The 22042-nt window shown below is 40.8% G+C and overlaps 1 protein-coding gene across 1 annotated transcript in view; it reads left to right on the top strand.

Moving 5' to 3' along the window:
* The window catches only part of RAF1 (Raf-1 proto-oncogene, serine/threonine kinase), a 72001-nt gene that overhangs the window by 32056 nt on the left and 17903 nt on the right, over positions 1–22042 (top strand). The window contains exons 2-5 of the mRNA XM_061128903.1: positions 10275–10507; positions 19389–19501; positions 21385–21487; positions 21785–21942. Of these exons, the coding sequence (XP_060984886.1) occupies positions 10301–10507; positions 19389–19501; positions 21385–21487; positions 21785–21942 (581 nt within the window). The 5' untranslated portion in view covers positions 10275–10300. The remainder of the gene's footprint in view (positions 1–10274; positions 10508–19388; positions 19502–21384; positions 21488–21784; positions 21943–22042) is intronic.

Here is a 22042-nt window from a genome sequence, read left to right on the forward strand (position 1 = left end):
GTTCGATTCCTAGTCAGGGAACTAAGATCCCACATGCTGCAACTGGGGAAAAAAAAGATTTGGCATGCTGAAAACTTAAGACTTGGCACAACCAAATAGACAAATATATATACATATATATTTAAATGAGACTTCATCATGTGAGACCCATGGGTGTATAAGTTCCATGCCTTAAAACTGTCATAGTATTTAAAAGTTAGTGAGCCATGTAGCCTAATCAGTGTTAGAGAATGGTCTCAAGTTACTGTCAGTGAATCCACTACAGTAGATATTGTCACAGTAAATTTGAATGATAAATGTTCATTGTTCAGTTGCTTAGTTGTGTATGGCTCAAACTCATGTCCATCAACTCAATGATGCTGTCCAACCAACCATCTCATCCTCTGTCAACCCCTTTTCCTCCTGCCCTCAATCTTTCCCAACATCAATGTCTTTTTCCAGTGAGTCAGCTCTTCGCATCAGGTGGCCAAAGTATTGGAGCTTCAGCTTCAGCATCAGTCCTTCCAGTGAATATTCAGGGTTGATTCCTTTAGGATGGACTGGTTTGATCTCCTTGCTGTCCAAGGGACTCTCAAGAGTCTTCTCCAGCACCATAGTTCGAAAGCATCAATTCTATGGTACTTGGTCTTCTTTATGGGCCAACTCTCACATTCGTACATGACTACCGGAAAAACCATAGCTTTGACTCTGTGGGCCTTTGTTGGCAAAATAATGTCTCTGCTTCTTAATACGCTGTCTAGGTTGATCATAGCTTTTCTTCCAAGAAGCAAACGTCTTTTAATTTCATGGCTGCAGTCACCGTCCTGAGTGATTTTGGAGCCCAGTAAAATAGTCTGTCATCATTCCCATTTTTTTCCCTTCTATTTGCCATGAAGTAATGGGACTGGATGCCATGATCTTGGTTTTTTTTGAATGTTGAATTTTAAGCTGGCCTTTTCACTCTCCTCTTTCACCCTCATCAAGGGGCTCTTTAGTTCTTCTTTGCTGTCTTCCATAAGGGTGGTACCATCTGCGTATCTGAGGTTATTGATATTTCTCCCAGCAGTGTTGATTCTAGCTTGTGCTTCAGCCAGCCTGGCGTTTCCCATGATGTACTCTGCATATAAGTTAAATAAGCAAGGTGACAATGTACAGCCTTGACGTTCTCCTTCCCAATTTGGAACCAGTCTGTTGCTCCATGTCTGGTTCTAACTGTTCCTTCTTGACCTGCATACAGATTACTAAGGAGGCAGGTCAGGTGGTCTGGTATTCCCATCTCTTGAAGAATTTTCCACAGTTTGTTGTGATCCACACAGTCGGAGGCTTTAGCAAAGTCAGTGGAGCAAAAGTAGATGTTTTCCTGGCATTTCCTTGCTTTTTCTATGATCCAGCAGATGTTGGCAATTTGATCTCTGGTTCCTCTGCCTTTTCTAAATATAGTTTGTACATCTGAAAGTTTTTGGTTCATGTACTGTTGGAGCCTAGCTTGGAGGATTTTGAGCATTACCTTGCTAGTATGTGAAATGAGTGCAGTTGTGCTATAGTTTGAATATTCTTTGGTATTGCCCTTTGGGATTGTGATGAAACTGACCTTTTCCAGTCCTGTGGCCACTGCTGAGTTTTCCGGATTTGCTGGCATATTGAATGCAGCACTTTCACAGCATCATCTTTTAGGATTTGAAATAGCTCAACTGGAATTCCACCACCTCCACTAGGTTTGTTTGTAGTGATGCTTCCTAAGGCCCACTTGACTTTGTACTCCAGGATGTCTGGCTCTAGCGATCACACCATCGTGGTTATCCAGGTCATTAAAACGTTTTTTTGTATAGTTTTTCTGTGTATTCTTGCCACCTCTTCTTAATATTTTCTGCTTCTGTTAGGTCCATACCATTTCTGTCCTTTATTGTGCTCATCTTTGCATGAAATATTCCCTTGGTATCTCTAGTTTTCTTGATGAGATCTCTAGTCTTTCCCTTTCTATTGTTTTTCTCTGTTTCTTTGCTTTGTTCACTTTAGAAGGCTTTCTTATCTCTCCTTGCTATTCTCTGGAACTCTGTGTTCAGATGGGTATATCTTTCCTTTTCTCCTTTGCCTTTCACTTCTCATCTTTTCTCAGCTATTTGTAAGGCCTCCTCAGACAACCATTTTGCCTTCTTGGATTTCTTTTTCTTGGGGATGGTCTTGATCACTGCCTCCTGTACAGTTTTACAAACCTCCATCCATAGTTCTTCAGCACCTCTGTCAGATCTAATCTCTTGAGTCTGTTTGTCACCTCTACTGTATGGCTCATAAGGGATTTGACTTAGGTCATATCTGAATGACCTAGTGGATTTTCCCTACTTTATTCAAGTCTGAATTTTGCAATGACGTGTTCATGATCTGAGCCATAGTCAAGCTCCTGGTCTTCTTTTTGCTGACTTTGCTCCATCTTAGATCTCAAAGAATATAATGAATCTGCTTTTGGTATTGACCATCTAGTGATGTCAATGTGTAGAGTCATCTCCTGTGTTGTTGGAAGAAGGTGTTTGCTATAATCAGTGTATTCTCTTCGCAAAACTCTGTTAGCCTTTGCCCTGCTTCATTCTGTGGTCCAAGGCCAAACTTGCTGTTACTCCAGGTATCGCTTGACTTCCTACTTTTGCATTCCAGTCCCCTATAATGAAAAGGACCTCTTTATTTGGTGTTACTTCTAGAAGGTCTTGTAGGTCTTCATAGAACCAACCGGTCAGCTTCAGCTTCTTCAGCATTAGTGGTTGGGGCATAGACTTGGATTACTTTGATATTGAATGGTTTGACTTGGAAACGAACGGAAATCATTCTGTCATTTATGAGAATGATAAATAAGCTCACAAAATAACTAATGGAACCTGAGAAAAGAATGAAAGCTTAGTATACTGAATTTCTTTGAGTCTGCTTGGCAGTGAAATACATGAAAACTGGAAGAATCAAGTGAATTAGCAGAAATGATTATTTTAGTATATAACATAAGGTGGAATTAGCAGACACATGGAGAAAGTTCATTGGTAAAACTAAGACAATCTAAGACTGCATGGATCCTTAAAAAAATTGATCATTCAAGTACAAGAAGATATATTCTGTGTGGATAAATGCACTTGAGAACTCAGTGAATGCTCTGGTAGGGATTCTGAGCTTTATAATTACACCAGTAGTTTTCAGACTTAGTAGTGATCTCTACTAAGGAATACATTTTATGATGTGTGTGTACCTGAGTCAGAGATTTCTCAAAATAACACTTAATTCTGCTATGTGGATACACTCTGCTTTACCTTACTTGAGAAAGCTGGTCATAACTCATGAAAATGATATTCTGAACACTTATGGGTCACACTCCACAGTGTGAAAAAGTGCTGAGTTACAGTCAGGAGAGAAAGAGACTTGAGTTTTGGAAGTCTTCCTTGAAGAAGCTGGCTATTAAGAAGGTATTTATTCTGTCCTTGTTTGAAGCATAATGGATACTATTTAATTATTTAATCATCCCCCCTTACCGGTGAAGGATACTTTCTTAAGTGTCTGCCCCCCACTCCCCCATGGGTGTCTGAAACTACAGATGGTTTGGAACTCTTGTACTGTTTTATCCTATACATACATACGTGTGATAAAGTTTAATTTATAAGTTAGGCACAGTAAGAGAATATTCGAATTGCCAGCATCACAGCTCTTGCACTTTTGGCCATTGTTAAGTAAAATAACATGCACTGCCATACCGCGACAGCCCACCTGGTAACCCAGAAGACTCCTAAAGGACTACAGAGCAGGTAGAATATGTAGTGTGGGTGTGCTGGACAGAGGGGTGGTTCACATCCCGGCAGGAGGGAGTGAATTGGTGTGAGCTTTCATTACACTACTTAGAAATCAAAAAGCTCTGAAAGGCTTTAAGAGCTCAAAAAGCTCTTAAAGCTTAGGAATTATTCATTCTGAACTTTTCTATTTAATATTTTCAGACGAGTAACTGAAACTGCAGAACGCGAAGCTTTCTAAGATGAGGCACTACTGTACCAATCAGAAGGGCCCAGAGAAGGCAGTTGAAATGGATCTCAAGATAGAACTGCGCAGATGATTCGGGGGTTTGGCCTTAGATGCTTCCTTAAGCCCCCTCGCTGCGTATTCAGGGCAGTGTGCTTTCTAGTGTGGCTCTTTTGTTTGCTCCCCAACTCCCTGGTGCCTCAGATGGTAAAGAATCTGCCTGAAATCTGCCTGATCAGTCCCTGGATCAGGAAAATCCCCTGGAGAAGGAAGTGGCTACCCAGTCCAGTATTCTTGCCTGGAGAATTCCATGGACAGAGGAGCCTGGGACAGAGGGCTGTGCAGTCCATGGAGTCAAAAGAGTTGGACATGATTTAGCGACTGAACCACCGCCTACGAAACTCAGTACTATTAGAATTTCTAAACCACTTTTTAACTTAGATATAGGATAGATGTCATTCTCTAACTTTCTAAAAGAATATTCATGCAGAGAATAAGTGAGGTTGAATGATTATGACAAGTGAACTATGATAGTAAAAGCAAACATTTTGAAATAGAAAGATTCAGCTTTAAAAAGAGTTTATGGAGAAGGAAATGGCAACCCACACTCCAGTATTCTTGCTTGGAAAAGTCGATGGACAGAGGAGCCTGGCGGGCTGCAGTCCATGGGGTTACGTGACTGAGCATGTGTGCACGAGGGTGGAGGGAGATGGGTTGGTAGCAATAAAGTGGTAGAACTGAAAAAAAAAAAATAAAAAGAGTTTAGACTACAAAACCTTCAAATTCCAGTGTGACAGATGAAGCATGAAGTCAATGCAAGGCAAACTTTTTGGTGAACCTATGGAGGTTGTCAGCCTCAGATATTATGCTAGAAGTAATAGATTTAGGGAAATTTTGATCAACTAATGATTGACAGATATAGAGTAAGTGACTCAGGAAAGCTGTGATACCTATTAATCAATTAATTGTCCCCCCCCCCTTTTTTTTTTCCCATAAAATGTCCACCCCTGTGGTGTGTTTCAGAGACTGAATTTGGGGGTAAGCCCATTTTGGCAAATCTTTAATGGAAGAGTCACGGAGGAAGCAGAGTAGAGTAGGATCTAGGTTTTTTGATTTCTGTGGTGCTCTGTAATGGGATGACTGGAGGAGAAGGGGTATGAATGCAGAAGGAGACCCGTTGAGCCTAGCCTGTTCTAGAATGTTCTAGAATAGGCTAGAATTCATGTTAAGTAAATTGTAGGCTTCCTAAATTTATAGCAGTTTACTATCATAGTAAGTGAGATTGTGAATATGCTGGGTCCTTTCTGGTAAAAGATCAGTGTTTAGCTTGTCGAATACAAATTCTTAGGCTGTCTCACTATATGTATATATATAAACACAAGTGTGTTTACAATCAGGGGTCTTTTGTCATAATAAAGCTACTACTTTGTGAAGAGAGTTATCTAAAAAGTTATTTTTTAATCATGGGACAGAAAAGAGCTTTTAAAATTAGGTTCCATATCAACTTTTTGTTTCCAAAGTTATCTTCAAATGGCTTACTGAACAATCCTCTTTTACACAATACACTTTTATGTAAGGATTGAAAAGGTTGGATAAATACCAAGAAATACTTTATGAACATTTTAAACTTCTTTTTAAAAATGTTTGATTTACTTTTGATATTACACAGCACATGTAGTCTTGGAAGTATTTTTTAAAAGATGATGTCATTGGCCCCATCTTGAGAAGTGTGAAAGTGTTAGCCACTCAGTCGTGTCTGACTCTCTGCGACCCCATGGACTGTAGCCCACCAGGCTTCTCTGTCCATGGGATTTCCTAGGCAGGAATACTGAAGTGAGTTTACCATGCCCTCCTCCAGGGGATCTTCTCGACCCAGGTATTAAACCCGGGCCTCTTCCCTGGTGGCTCAGACGATAAAGAATCTGCCTGCAATGCAGGAGATTTGGGTTCAATGCCTGGATGGGAAAGTTCCCCTGGAGAAAGGAATAGCAACTTACTTCAGTATTTCTTGCCTGAAGAATCCCATGGACAGGGGAGCTTGGTGGGCTACAGTCCATGGGGTTGTAACGGCTGAGCGACTAACACTTTCTCTGCATTGCAAGCAGATTCTTTGCCATTTGACCCACCAGGGAAGCCCTGGAACCATCTTATGGATGAATAATTTACAGTTTTAGCAATAATGTCCAGTAGTTTTTCTACTTAAATATGAAAATATGAAATACTCCATAATTAAAGTTTGAAAATTTTCTTATTAATTTTCAGGAGTTCTTCTTATGTTAGGACTGATAATCCTCTTATTATATTCTTGTGTTGTAGGGAAGTATATATGTCTTGTTTTAAATTATTGGTGGCTCAGATGGTAAAGCGCCTGCCTCTGCAGTGTGGGTGACCCGGGTTCGATCCCTGGATTGGGAAGATCCCCCGGTTAAGGAAATGGCAACCCACTCCAGTACTCTTGCCTGGAAAATTCCATGGACGGAGGAGCCTGGTAGGCTACTGTCCTTGGGGTCGCAAAGAGTCGGACTTAACTGAGCGATTTCACTTTCTGATATAATGAATTTTTCTATTCATAAGAGAATGTGTTTGTTTTGAAACTTTTCTTGGGAACTGTGAAAGACCTTTTACTATCAGAAGTAGATTTCTATTTTGGACTGTCTAATTTTATTATATCTTCAGGAGGATATGTGTGGGTGTGTATACATATATATTTTAACTTAGAGCATTTGGTCAACAGATACTGACCAAATGTTGGTCAATTTGAGAGGGAGAGATCACAGTATTAGAAAGTAGATTTATATTTTACATTATGCATACTTTTACATTTGGGGGTGGTATCAGTGGAGTTTCTGAATGTCTCCATTTAATATTGAAGTATGTTGGCTGCTATATGGTTTTTTAGAAGCTTCTTTGTTCTTGTTTTTAGATGTGTATCCTTTCTCGTTAATTGATTACGGGATACTTTGGCTTACAGCTTCCTGTGATACAGAGGTCAGTACTGGGGCAGCTGATAGGGCCCTTGGCTTTTCTGGGCTTGTCTGCTTATCTCAGCATGCCCTACAATTAGGATTCATCATTTTCTGTGAGTGGCATGAAAAAGGCACTGCTTTAGCATGCTTCTTAGCCTGTAAATGGTCTTGATATAGACATGGAAACTTCAAAGTTATGAATGATAAATAATCAAAAAGTTGAGAATTAGAGTGGATTTGCTTTTGTCAGTTTTTATTAAGTTATTGTAATGTGTTCCTACTAAGTACCAGCACTGTTATTTTCTAAGTGCCTACAGTAGGACACAGAATTTATCATAAAATAACTATGATCTTGAATTTAGGCTGCAGTTAAGTCTTGTAAGTGGGTTCTTTAGCCAATAGATTATAATATAGAATGCAGTTTATTGCAGTTTGTCTTTTGCTGAATAATAGGTATATTTTTTAAAAGATGTACTACCAGATGGAGATTTAATTCATTTACTAGTTCTTGACAGGTCTTTTCTTTTAAAATATATTTTTTGCAGCATTATTCTGGTTCCTAACTGAATTCATTTAATAAATATTTGAGTGCTTTTGTGATCCAGGTACTGTATTAAGGACTAAGAATACAGTAGTGAACATGATTGGCAGGAGGTACTGGCAAGATTGGCATGGAGCAAAAAGGGTGGGAGGTACTGACCAAAATCTGTAAACAGTGAGCGTAAGTGGTAAGTGGGATGAAGAAAGTAAGACTGGGTTATTTGATGGGGGTAGGGCGGTGGAGTCTTAAGGTTAGGGTGGAGAAAGTGTCTCTAAATGATATTTTAAGTAAAGACCTTAATGATCTGAAAAGGACAGCTTGGTTGTTTCTGGAGGTTTTGGCTTTCCAGGTGAAGGGAACAGAAAGTTCAAAAGTACTGAGATGTGAAGCGTGGCTTGGCAGTTTAGCTTTTATTCTGAGTCTTAAACAGGGGAGGGAAATGATGAGATGCGTTTTTAAGATTAATCTGCTGCTCTGTACCTGTCGATTATGTGAGCCACACCTTTTCAGGCTACTGAGATGCTCAGATAAGTCTTCCTCTTTAGTTGGGGAAAAAAGGTCTAGGGAAAAGAAGCTGTAGATGCCCCTAAAAAGTGACCTCATGGTAATAGAATTAGGAATGTGTTGGAGCTTGGGTGGTGTCAGAAAGAAATGGGAGGCAATGTGTTATGGTCCTGCCCCTTGAAGGCTGTAGGATCTTGTCCTGCCCTTCCCCTTTACACAAATAAAATAGGCTTCTAGTGTAGTAGTAAAATATAAAAAGCAAAAAGTAGATGTATATAAAGTAAAAATTTCCGAACCATCCTGCTAAAATAGTTATTGGCACATTGTTTATTATTTGAGATTTTCTCACCTTTAAAAAAATGATTTTAGATTTTTCTCCTTTCTAGATTAGTATGAAAGAGGTTCAGACTACATTTTTCATTTTGTCTTGTGGGTAGCTTTTTCTATCTCTGCACATACAGAGCAACTTTATTTGTCACATGGGAATTAACATGATTTGTTTAATTCTCTGTTGTTAAGTATTTGGTCTTTTCCACAGTTTTTCAAGGAAATGAACAACACTGTAGTGAAGGTGCTTATACATATTATCTTTTTTTTTGACTGTGCCATGCGACATGTGGGATCTTAGTTCCCCAACCAGGGATCGAACCCATGCCCCCTGCATTGGCAGTGCAGAATCTTAACCACAGGAGCATCAGAGAAGGCCTTGCCTTATACTTCTGTAGGATAAATTCCGAGGGCAATATTGAATTACCAAGTTAGTCTTTGAGAACATTTCACATTTTTAATAGTTTTTTTTTTTTTAAACCATATTCTCCTCCAAAAAGTTGTGCCAAGACTTTGTGAGAGTGATGCCAGATAGTGATCCTGTCTCTAAACTTCTCTAGCTTCCTCAGCTGTCAGCTCAGAATAGTTAGTGTCTATCGTCCCCTCTGGATTCAGGCATGTGAGGTGAGAAAGAGCTTACCACATAGTGGATGTGCAGACAGAAGCTTCTGGTTCAGAGCAAGACGTTTCGATTAAATGATCTTTAACTCTGGGCCATTTTAGCTCTGACTAAATGATTTCAAGTGTCAGTGTTACGTATGACAAGGTAAGGACTCTGGAATCAGATAGAGCTGCCTGGATCTGAATCCCATTTCTGCCAGGTAGAGTGAAATGGATGTCATTTCCACCTAGAGTATCCCCCTAAGGATCACAGTGGATGATATGAATGGGGTGTATGCAGCGTATACTCATTCTCATACTAGATAGTAGGCATCTAGTAAATGGTAACTACTGCTGATTATAAGATAAAACAACTTTCTGAAGGAGGAAGGCTTGAGAAGGATGGGTTCCCTGTCGACCTCACTGTTGTGTGAAGGTGGAAGCACCTCTCACTTCTGCCAAGATCGATCGCCTTCAGGGTGGTGTGGCTGTGGACCACCTGTCACTTCCGCATGCTTGCTGACTCCCAGTCGGCGCCAGGACGTTGCACGTCCTCACTGCAGAGGATCTCTTACTCTCATTGTGTGACTGTCTGTGGACTTCAGCTGCGGTTTTCTTGTTGTCCTATTAAAACATTTGATTATTTTTTGTTAGGTTACTGTCTCTGTTTGCATCTGTTTGTAAGCTTTGTTTCTGTACTAAAACTGAACTCCAACGAATGTTATGTTGGAAAGTTCATGTACTTTAAATATAAACAGATGTAGAATCTGGTTGTTTTACCTATCAACCTGGATATTCTTGGGCAAGTAGCATTGTTTTCCTCTGCCTCATTTGTTTAAAAATTAAAGCATGGTTGGAGGAAGGTATTTAAAATCTTTCTGGGTCCTTATTATAGATTAAATGAGATAATTTATATATAAAGTGTCTAACATCTTACAAAAACTAATTTCTTTTTCTTCTTCAAAGGCAGAAAATTATGGCTTACACTTTTTTTTGTATTTCTCATAGTACTAATGTGTTACTAATATTCAAAGCTAGTTGTGCTTAATATACAATAACAAAAGAAAAAGTGGGATTGAAAATGCGTTAGACTAGAAGTCAGGAGACCTAGGCTCATGTTCCACGTTGGCTTTTACCTGGTTGTATAACCGTTGATGAGTCTTTTGATCTCTAGTCCTCATCGTGTTCATTTTTGAGTTGTCTGAAATATTCTATGGAAATATACTATAATAGAAGTTTTCTGAATAATGTATTTAAGCAGAATACGTCACCTACAAAAAACCCCACATACTATTGTTTTCACAGTTACTCTGTATATTATATTGTTGAGCTAATTAATTTTACTCAAGAATTATTATTATTTTTTTTACTAGGTTGAAGTGTTGTGTAAGCTGCATCAATGGAGCACATACAGGGGGCCTGGAAGACGATCAGCAATGGTTTTGGATTCAAAGACACGGTGTTTGATGGCACCAGCTGCATCTCCCCTACAATAGTTCAGCAATTTGGCTATCAGCGTCGGGCATCAGATGATGGCAAACTTACGGACCCTTCTAAGACAAGCAACACTATCCGTGTGTTTTTGCCAAACAAACAAAGAACAGTGGTACGTGAACATTCCTCTCCGAAAATGTAGTGTCCATCACCTATAAAAAACATTACAGATCATGTTGCCCATCTTATAGATAGCAAAAATCTTCACTGTCTCTTAGAGTCTTTGTCTTTAATTTTTATTTTAGTGTTTTGTAGTTGCACCTTTTTTTTTTTAATTGAGGTATTGTTGACTTACACCGTTGTGTTAGTTTCAGGTGTGCAGCAAAGTGATTCCAGCGTGTATATGTGCTCCCGATGACTTTCCACTCTAGTTTATTACAAGATATCCAGTAGCCCTCCATGTTACACAGTAAACCCATGTTTCTCGTCTGTTTAATGTGTTGTAGTTTGTTTCTGTTAATTCCACACTCGTAACTTATCCCACATTTCCCCTCTCCTTTGATAATAAGCTTGGTTTCTATGTCTGTGGTCTGTTTTGATTTTGTATGTAGATTCATCTATTTTTAGATTACACATTTAAATGATAATTAACTTAATATTTGTTTTTCTCTTTCTGACTGACTCCACTTAGTATGATAATCTTAAATGATAGTAGTTCATTCTTCTTTATGGCTTAGTAACTAACACATTGGTGGGCACTGGGGTCGTTTCCATGTCTTGGGTATTGTAAGTAGTGCTGTGAACACTGGAGTGCATGTGCCTTTTTGAATTAGAGTTTTTGTCTCTTTTGGATCCATGCTCAGAAGTAGGATTGCTGGATCATACAGTGACTCTGGTTTTTGTTTCGTAAGGAACCTCCATACTGTTTTTCATCATGTGTGCACAAATTGTCGTTCCCACCAACACTGCAGGAGGGTTCTCCTTAGAGTCTCTGATAATTGACTTTCTAGTTGCAGATTTTATTGCTTTATATTCTCTTCACACCCCCTTGCTTTTTTCCTTCTAGCTCTTGGCCTTCTTTCGACTTAGTCTTGCCTAGAAGGTCTTTTCTGACAATTCACCTAAACAAATAGTACATTTTAAAGAAAATATTTACTGAAATATAGTTGATTTACAATATTGTGTTTCAGGTATATAACACAGTGAATCATTTATACATACACATAGATCCGGTTTTTGATATTCTTTTCCCGTGTAGGCCATTGTCGAGTGTGGCGTAGAGCTCCCTGTGCTAGCAGTAGGTCCTTACTAGTTATCAGCTTTGTATATAGCAGTGTGTATATGTCAGGCCCAGTTCCCCAATTTATCCCTCCTCCTCCCTACCCTCAGGTAACCATAGGTTTGTTTTTTATATCTAACTTTCTGTTTTGTAGATAAGCTCATTTGTACCGTGTTTTTAGATTCCATGTGAAAGTGATATCATGATGTTTGTGTTTGTCTTTCTGTCTTCACTCAGTATGGCAATTTCTGGGTCCATCCATGTCGCTGCAGATGGTAGGGTTTCATTCTTTTTTATGGCTGAGTAATATTCCATTGTGTATATATGTACCACACCTGTATCCATTCCTCTGTTGGTGGACATGTAGGTTCCTTCCATGCCCTGGTTATTGTAAGCAGTGCTGCAGCGAATATTAGGGTATCTTCAGAATTATTTTCTCCAGATATGTCCAGGAGTGGGATTGCTGAATCATAGTGGTAGTTCTGTTTTTAGTTTTTTAACGAACTTCCATTCTCTTCTTCTCAGTGGCTGTATCCTTTTACGTTCCCCCCAGCAGTGTAGGAGGGTTCCCTTTTCTCCACACCCTCTGTGGCATTTATTGTTTGTATTAGATTTTTTTAATAATGGCCATTCTGACTGGTGTCAGGTGAATATAGTACATTCTTAGTGGGGATATATTTCAAAGGGTTCTTTAAAAAATTTGCGTAGACATTTCTGGCTAATTACAAACTTTGTTCAGTGTGTTAAAGCAAACTGTTCATTTAAATTTTTTTGATATTACAGTCAAGTATACAGAAGAAAATAAAATTACCTGGAAAAAATTATTTTAGTACATTTCCTAGGTTCAGGGGCAAAGCTGGAGGTAGCCTAGAAACCAAGCTTTTTTCCAAGGCCCTGGACTAGCCAGTTATTCCTGTGTAGCTTCTGACACAAAATCTCAACTTTTCTAAGAAATCACTGCTCAAAAACCTTCCTCCTATTCTGGGAGGGGGCGCGGAACACCACCTGGTTGAAACCGAAAAGTGAAGCTGTGCTAATTGTGCTTGGTGGGTGACTGTCACACACCCATACGGTCCGAGAGAACCTTCGTTCAAAACGTCCAGGCGTCATCCTTTCCCACCCTCTGTTCTTTGTGTAAAATCGGCACCTGTGTTGATTCTGTGTTCCTAGGTGAGGAAAAGTTCCCAGGTTGGAAAGTGCAGTCCAGAGTTTTCTTTCTAACAGTTCCACTCTCTCCTCTTTACTAAAACTTCCTTTAACTTTTATGAAACCTAAAGAGCCTCCCAGTTACAGTGTTGTACATTAAGGTACATTTTTAAGCTGAAGGCAAAACTCAAAGGCATTTAAAGTTTGAGTAAATTTATTTTTGTTCCTTTTCCTGGAAATGAAACTTTAATGACTGGCAAAATAAATAATAATCATCATCTCCTTATTTCAGCAGTAATCTTTTGTTTGCAAAGTGAGTTTTCTCATTAATTTTCTGACCTTAAGAAAGTGGGAAGGGTGAATGTGTCGGGGAGCTGAAGACCCTCTGGTGCTGCTTCTGGGCATTCCTGCCCCTGTCTTCTCCACCCCCGTCTACCCGTTTGCCTGCAGATGGGGGACCTTAGTTTGGCACAATAGTTAAGTGTATAGGCCTTTAAGACAACGAGGCCCAAATTTAAATCCCGTTATTGCCTTTTATAAGCTGTATCATGACAAGTTCCATAATATTTTGAACCTCTGTTCCTGACCTTTATGAAATGAGGCTTATGCTAGCCACAGTGACTCGTTATGATAGTTTCTGGAGGAGGAAATGACAGCCCACTCCAGTCTCTTGCCTGGAGACTCCCAGGGCCAGAGGAGCCCGGCGGGCTGCCGTCTGTGGGGCCGCACAGGGGCACACACGGCTGGAGCGACTTGGCGGCACGCTGGTTCCTGAGTGTTTTCTGCGTCAGCGCATCCTTGACGGCCTCCAGTGGGGCGCGGCTGGCGGCTGGGGCGCTGGTTGGAAAAGCGGGACACCTGCAGCAGCTTTTGAGAAGGTTCCAGCAGGGAGAGTTAGTTTCTCTTGTTTCTTTGACCAGAGCTGGACTGTGTGCCTCTGCTAGAAACATCCACACACTAAGAGAGCCAAGACCTCTGTCAAATACTGTGCAGTAGTATTTTGAAAACTGAGAAGTGGTATCTGTGATATTTAATCTTCATTAGAAGCCAGAGCTCCAAGAGTGAGACATTTCTTTACATACCCTCTACTCCAGCGGGGTTCCCAAACATGCTGGTACCAGGGCACCCAGCTCCGGGGGTCCCTGAAGGAGGAAGGCGTCATGTGCGGGCCGGCTCGGTCAGGCAGCTGTTTGTAGTCATCCCCAGCTTCCTTCACTGCTGGAGCCCAGGATGACTGTCATAATCACTTAGTAGTGGGCTCCAGAGCTTAGTCAGGCGGTAACTGATCACAGCATGTATCCATGGGATACAGAGAGAAGAGTGACAGAGAGGGTGTATATCTGATAAGTAACTTTTAGAATAATTAGTAGTTGCTTGGTTTTTGAGTTTTTCTTGTCATTTGTTTTGTAAACATGTGTCTCTGACTTACTGCTGGTGCTTTTTATTAGATGAGTGATTGGATCAGAGCTCAGGCTCTTTAATCACCATTGGAATCACCTCAGAAGCAGTGTAAGCTGCAGATTCCTGAGCTTCATTCAGGATGAACTGAATCAGATGAGTGTGTTAGAGGGGGCAGGCTGGGAATATACATTTTCCCAGGCTCCTCGGGTGACTCTGATACCAGCCACATTTGGGAACCCCGCTGGATTAGAGGATATTTAAAGAACTGTCTCGCTCTTGGAGCTCTGGCTTCTAATGAAGACTAAATATCACAGATAGCACTTTTCAGTTTTCAAAGTACTACTGCACAGTATTTGACACAGGTCCTGGCTGTCTTACTGCGTGAGTGTTTATTACTTTTCATTGTCCTCATTCTTGATGTCCGCACAGTTCAGATCAGTCTCTCCCTTTACTGAGTTGTTTTGTTTCTGAAAAGCTGGAAGTTGGTGGGATATTTCTAAGGGTATCACTGCTTCAAGAAACCTTAACAATAAACTTGTGAAACATTGAAGATGAACAGTTGAAAATATTCTAAACTTCTAAAATAAAAAAATCACTTACCTCTCTCTGGAAAGGGGCTGGATTGGCTTCTGTCAGCAGTCACATTTGCAGCAGAAGGACTCCATTGTGGGCAGTTTGCAAGCACTGCAAATCTCATTCTGCTCACCCTGCTGCCCATTCTGAGTCTAGTTGCCTTACTTTTGATAAAGTTTATTGGCTTTAAAAGCACTGTGTGGGGCTCTTACTGGATGCTTAAAATCTTAGTTGAAATGTTTATATAGCTGCTGGTATTAGCATGCTGGGTGCTCACACTTTCTCTTAGGCTCTGAAGTGCCTGCTGAGCTCCTGAGGACTGGGTACGTGGGGGTATGAAGGTGTCTATACAGCTGAGACTACCTGGCTGGGTGTGCACACTTACTTAAACCAGCAGTGCTGTTTGCCCTGCCAGCAGGCCAGAGACTTTATTTCTTCTACTTCCTGCTTGCCCCCCTCTACTGTGCAGTGTAATGTGAGATGGCTTTTTGGTTAGGAAGATGAACCATTTTGTTGAAAATAAGTTGAAATACAAATTTTTGATCCAAAGAACTCATGTTACAGATTGGATTAGTTGATTTTTATTTCTGGTGGATATTTATGTTTGCATGAATATTTCATTGAGTCAGACACTTTCAGTCAGTTCAGCCGCTCAGTCGTGCGACCCCCTGAACCGCAGCACGCCAGGCCTCCCTGTCCATCACCAACTCCCGGACTTTACCCAAACTCATTCCCATTGAGTCGGTGATGCCATCCAGCCATCTCATCCTCTGTCGTCCCCTTCTCCTCCTGCCCTCAATCTTTCCCAGCATCAGGGTCTTTTCAAATTAGTCAGCTCTTTGCATCAGGTGGCCAAAGTATTGGAGTTTCAGCTTCAACATCAGTCCTTATGAACACCCAGGACTGATCTCCTTTAGGATGGACTGGTTGGATCTCCTTGCAGTCCAAGGGACTCTCAGGAGGCTTCTCCAATACCACAGTTCAAAAGCATCAGTTCTTCGGCACTCAGCTTTCTTTATAGTCCAACTCTCCCATCCATACGTGACCACTGGAAAAACCATAGCCTTGACTAGATGGACCTTTGTTGACAAAGTAATGTCTCTGCTTTTTAATATGCTGTCTAGGTCGGTCATAACTTACCTTCCAAAGAGTAAGCGTCTTTTAATTTCATGGCTGCAGTCACCATCAGCAGTGATTTTGGAGCCCAGAAAAATAAAGTCAGCCACTGTTTCCACTGTTTAGCCATCTATTTCCCATGAGGTGATGGGACCAGATGCCATGATCTTAGCTTTCTGAATGTTGAGCTTTAAGCCAACTTTTTCACTCTCTTCTTTCACTTTCATCAAGAGGCTCTTTAGTTCTTCTTCACTTTCTGCCATAAGGGTGGTATCATCTGCATCTCTGAGGTTATTGGTATTTCTCCTGGCAGTCTTGATTCCAGCTTGTGCTTCCTCCAGCCCAGCGTTTCTCATGATGTACTCTGCATATAAGTTAAATAAGCAGGGTGACAATATGCAGCCTTGACGTACTCCTTTTCCTATTTGGAACCAGTCTGTTGTTCATGTCCAGTTCTAACTGTTGCTTCCTGACCTGCATACAGATAGAAAGGGAAAGTTGATCATATTCTCTCTCCCAACTACTGTCTCTTGGGGCTTCCCTGGTGGCTCAGTGTTAAAGAATCTGTTTGCCAATGCAGGAGATGGGGTTTGATTTCTGGGACGGGAAGATCCTCTGGAGAAGGAAATGGCTACCCACTCCAGTATTCTTGCCTTGGAAATCCCATGTAGCCTGGTGGGCTACAGTCCATAGAGTCAAAAAGAGTCAGAGCCAACTTAGTGACTAAACAAGAAGAAACCACTTTCTCTTAGGGGCAAGAGCTACTTTTTCACATGCATATGACATGTATAAACATATATAGGTTCCCCGCCCTTTAAATCATCTTCTTGTCATTGTTCAGTTGCTAAGTCATCTGTGACTCTGTGCAACTCCATGGACTGCAGTACACCAGGCTCCCCTGTGCTTCATTATATCCCGGAGCTTGTTCAAATGTCCATTGAGTTGGAGATGTTATCTAAACATTTCATCCTCTGTCTCTCCCTTCTCCTTTTGCTTTCAATCTTTCCCAGCATCAGGGTCTTTTCCAGTGAGTTGACTCTATGCAGCAGATGGCCAGAGTACTGGAGCTTCAGTCTTTCCACTGATTACTGGGAGCTGATTTCCTTTAGAATTGATTGGTTCGATCTCCTTGCAGCCAAGGTACCCTCAAGAGTCTTCTGTAGCACCACAATTCAAAAGCGTCAATTCTTCAGCACCCAGCCTTCTTTATGGTCCAACTCTCATAACTACATGACTCCAGGAAAAACCATAGCTTTGACTATTCGGACCTTTATTGGTAAAGTGATGTTTCAGCTTTTTAATGCACTGTCTAGATTTGTCATAGCTTTCCTTCCAAAGGAGCAAGCATCTTTTAATTTCATGGCTGCAGTCACTGTCTGCAGTGATTTTGGAGCCCAAGAAACTAAAATCTGCCATTGTTTCCACTTTCCCCCCTTGTATTAGCAATGAAGTGATGAGACTGAATGCCATGATCTTTGTTTTTTGAATGTTGAGTGTCAAGCCAGCTTTTTCACTCTCTTTCAGCCTCATCAAGAGACTCTAGTTCCTCTTCACTTTCTGCCGTTAGTGTGGTATCATCTACGTATCTGAGGTTATTGATATTTCTCCCAGCACTCTTGATTCCAGCTTGTGATTCATGCAGCCCAGCATTTCACATGATGTACTCTGCATGTAAGTTAAGCAGGGTGACAATATACAGGCTTGATGTACTCCTTTCCCAATTTGGAACCAGTCTATTGTTCCATGTCCTGTTCTAACTGTTACTTCTTGACCTGCATATAGTTTTCGCAGGAGACAAGTAAAGTGGTTTGGTATTCCCGTCTCTTAAAGAATTTTCCGTAGTTCGTTGTGATCCACCCAAAGGCTTTCGCATAGCCAGTGAAGCAGAAGTAGGTGTTTTCCTGGAATTCCTGTGCTTTCTCTGTAATCCAGAGAATATTGTCAGTTTGATCTCTGGTTCCTCTGCCTTCTCTGAACTCAGCTTGTACATCTGAAAGTTCTCGGTTCATGTATTGTTGAAGCCTAACTTGAAGGATTTTGAGCATAACTTTGCTAGCATGTGAAATGAGTGTAGTTGTATGATAGTTTGAACATTCTTTAACATTGCCCTTCTTTAGTACTGGAATGAAAACTGACCTTTTCCAGATGAAGACTGACCTTTTCCAGTCCTGTAGCCACTGCTGAGTTTTCCAAATTTGCTGACATATTGAATGCAGCACTTTAACAGCATCGTGTTTTGGATTTTATTTATTTTTTGGCCACACCATGTGGCATGTGGGATCTTAGTTCCTAGTTCCTTGACCAGGGATCCAACCTGTGGTCCTTTTGGTGGAAGTGGAGAGTCCTGAGATGGAGAGTCCTGACCACTGGACCACCAGGGATGTCCCCCTTTTAAGATTTTAATAGCTAAGCTGAATTCTATCACCTCCAACTAGCCTTGTTTGTAGTAATGCTGTCTAAGGCTCCCTTCACTTTACATTCCAGGATATCTGGCTTTAGGCGAGTGACCAGACCATCACGATTATCTGGGTCGTTAAGACCTTTTTTTTTTTTTTTTTTTTCCCCCTAATAGTTCTGTGTATTCTTGTCACTTCTTCTTGATCTCATCTGCTTCTGTCAGGTCCTTACCTGTTCTGTCCTTTATCTTGCCAATCCTTTTGTGAAATGTTCCCTTGATATCTCCAGTTTTCTTGAAGAGATTTCTAGTCTTTTCCATTCTGCTGTTTTCCTCTGTTTCTTTGCACTGTTCACTTAAGGCCTTTTTATCTCTCTCTGCTGTTCTCTGAAACTCTGCATCCAGTTGGGTATATCTTCCCCTTTCTCTTCTGCATCTCTTCTTTTCTCAGCTGTTTGTAAAGCTTCCTCAGACAGCCACTTAGCCTTTTTGCATTTCTTTTTCTTTGGGATGGTTTTGGTCACTGCCTCATGTACAGTGTTATGAACTTCTGTCCATAGTTCTTCAGGCACTCTTATCAGATCTAATCTTTTGCATCTAATATTACTCTTTGTTTTATTCTGAAAAATGTTTTCCCCCAATTAAGATGACCCCCTTCTGACAGGTCGTTAGAAGTAATGTAATAACAGCGCAGTGGGACACACGCTGCTGTTCAGTGCTTTATTCCAGCACTCGCCTATTGCTAGGCATTCTGGTTGTCTTCTCTGTGTATGTATTTGCCATTATAGATGACTCTTGAACAACTTGAGGGTTGTGGGTGCCCTCCCTGTGTGCAATTGAGAATTCAGATATAATTTATAGTCAGCCCCTGGGTCTGTTGCTCTGTATTTCCTGTTCCGTAGCCTTTGGATCAAACAACCACGACTCATGTAGTACTGTATTATTTATTACTGAAAAAAGTCCACGTGTAAATGGACCTGTGCAGTTTGGAGCCATGTTGTTCAAGGGTCAGCTGTCCGAGCAATGCTGTCATACATTTTCTGCATACACCTTTACAGACCGATGCCTTTATTTTGTGCTCACTTTCCAAGGAGTGTGCTTGCACAGCCTGTGTTTGTTCTAATGGTGGTCCTTCGTTTGTAGGTCAATGTGCGGAATGGAATGAGCTTGCATGACTGCCTTATGAAGGCTCTCAAGGTGAGGGGTCTGCAACCAGAGTGCTGTGCAGTGTTCAGACTTCTCCACGAACACAAGGGGTAAGAACTTGAAAGTCAGCCAGGTCTTCCTTCATACTAGTGAGGATCTCCTAGCTTCAGATAGTAACTGTTTCCATCAAACAAAAAAAAGTACTTGCTACCTATTCAATAGTGAATATTTGAATATCTTGTTTGTAAAGAGACAGCTTAGAAAAGTAAGATACCAAGAACTTGAAAATTTTGCTTAAATATCACATTGGAAAATAAAATACATATTAGGTGCTGGATACCGTTTCCACAGAAGGAAGCAGTAATGTCAGATGGTATGTTTCTTGAGAGCAAGGCTTTTGTGTTTGCTCTAAGGCAGTTTACAAAATGGGTACTTAGAAAGTGTTTGCCTTATTATTTATAGTTAAAGAATGTTGTCTGTAAGAGATAAACTTTGACAATTCACTCATTTTTATTCAGTTTTACTGAATCCCAGCAGTTTGACAGACACAGGGCTAAAAGATGCAGGAGAATTTGCTTCAGGGACAATCCATAGGACATCCTATTTCTAATGATGATGGAAAGATAGAGACATCACTTCACAGTCTAAGAGTAATAATAATAAATACCCTGAAGCATCAGAGCTGTCTGTGACCATCCGTTACCGGTTACTGTCCCCCCAGAATTCTGGGATGATACCTTAACTTTCCCTCCTTTTTTTGCTTGCATGTTTTATTTTTCAAGGGACTCCCTAGTTTGAGAGAGGAGACTAGGGAATGAATCTGCTCAGAAGGGTGAGCATAAAGTCATCTGTTGATGATGCTCCTTTCAGCTTCGGAGGCTTTTTGCTGAAGTGAAAATCTTTGAAGCAGATGCCAGCTCTGTTTGGGTACAGTTGCGGGTTGGTCCCCAAGCTCGTGCATAGAGCTCCTTAGAGACTGGGGGGCTGAGACGGGGTGGGGGTGGGGGACTTGAGCCCCGCTCGTCCAGGCACGTTTGTTTGGAGCCATCCTCAGTTCTCCCTTGGGTGGAGGGCACCTGAGGGCTGATCAGAAAACAGCACTCACCCTCACCTTCTCCACTAGGGTGAAACGGGACTTAGAGTCATGTTGGGTTTCCTGTACCCTGTTCAGGGAATTAAGGAATGGATTGTTTCCTGTTAGGTAATTAGAGAAATGGCTCTGAAGGCTTCTTGTAGGTAAAGGGCAGAAGTTTGAATGGTGTTGTGTATGCAGTGTTCTCTCCCTGTCCGAGGGTCTTCTTCCTTCAGAAGATGGGCCGGGTGGACTGCATAGGACACAGGAAAGGAGTTGGGCATTCATTTTTACTTATATATACCTGCTTTTATGTCTCGTGTAGGCACAGAAGAATAGTTTCAGAGTAAATATTAAGACACTTAAGTCTTTCCTCAGTTTATAGACTATAAACAGTTCTACAGAGTTGAGACCATTATTAATAGAAAAAGTGCATTTCATTTGTGATTCCTTTCCACTTATTTATTTTCAAGAATGAAGTAGGCTAGTGAAGATTAAATTTTGCTACTCTTGCAATATTTTTAACCCGTTTTATAGGATTTTTATAGGATTCTAATGTTTAAAGATACCCAGTTTATTGCAAATTTCCTTTATTATGAGATTGTTTTATTGCATTGTTTAAAAAAAACTTTAAGAGTACCCATTTGTAGTCTGACTGACCTAGATTCCAATAGGCCCTTAAACTCTGTGTAGCCTTGAGCCAAGTCACCTTCTTAGAGCCGCAGTTCTCTCATTCTTAAGATGGAGGTAGGAACCTGCTCTGGATTTGTTGTGTGAATGAAGTGTTAGTGTTGTGTGGGGCTTTAGGTTTTATGTTTATGAGGCATGAGCTGAATGGTATTTATTATTTATGGGTATTCAGTTCTTTTACCTCGTTTAAATATTTCCCATTCATGTAATGCTTTTTAAAATCCTCTTTAGTAAAAAAGCACGGTTAGATTGGAATACTGATGCTGCCTCATTGATCGGAGAGGAACTTCAAGTGGATTTCCTGGATCATGTTCCCCTCACAACACACAACTTTGTAAGTGGCGGATCTCTTCTCTCTTTGTGGTCTGTTGGGTGCTTTGGCCGGCACAGTCGGAATTTCTCAGAGATAATAAGCATGTATGTTGTTGGATTGTTTAAAGCTATGCCGTTGTTTACAGTAAAGCAGTTTAGGTTTCACTAGATCACAGATGTACTTCAGTTTCTGTGTATGAATTTTGTTATAAATGTTGGAAGTAGGATTCTCCATTGTAATGAAACCTCATGGAGGCCAAGGAGGAAATTATTTTGTCTTTTATTCAGCATAATTTACACACCTGTGTTCTTGTTCCAGGCTCGGAAAACCTTCCTGAAGCTTGCCTTCTGTGACATCTGTCAGAAGTTCTTGCTAAATGGATTTAGATGTCAGACTTGTGGCTACAAGTTTCACGAGCATTGTAGCACCAAAGTACCCACTATGTGTGTGGACTGGAGTAATATCAGACAGCTCTTGTAAGGCATTGTTCTTTTTTCAAAGAATATAAGGGGACAGGGAGGTATAAACCTCCTTGGAGGATGCAAATTGTATATTTGACTGACAGGTCTGGGTTTT

This window comes from Dama dama, chromosome 24, assembly GCF_033118175.1.
Source record: "Dama dama isolate Ldn47 chromosome 24, ASM3311817v1, whole genome shotgun sequence".
Classification (NCBI taxonomy): domain Eukaryota; kingdom Metazoa; phylum Chordata; class Mammalia; order Artiodactyla; family Cervidae; genus Dama; species Dama dama.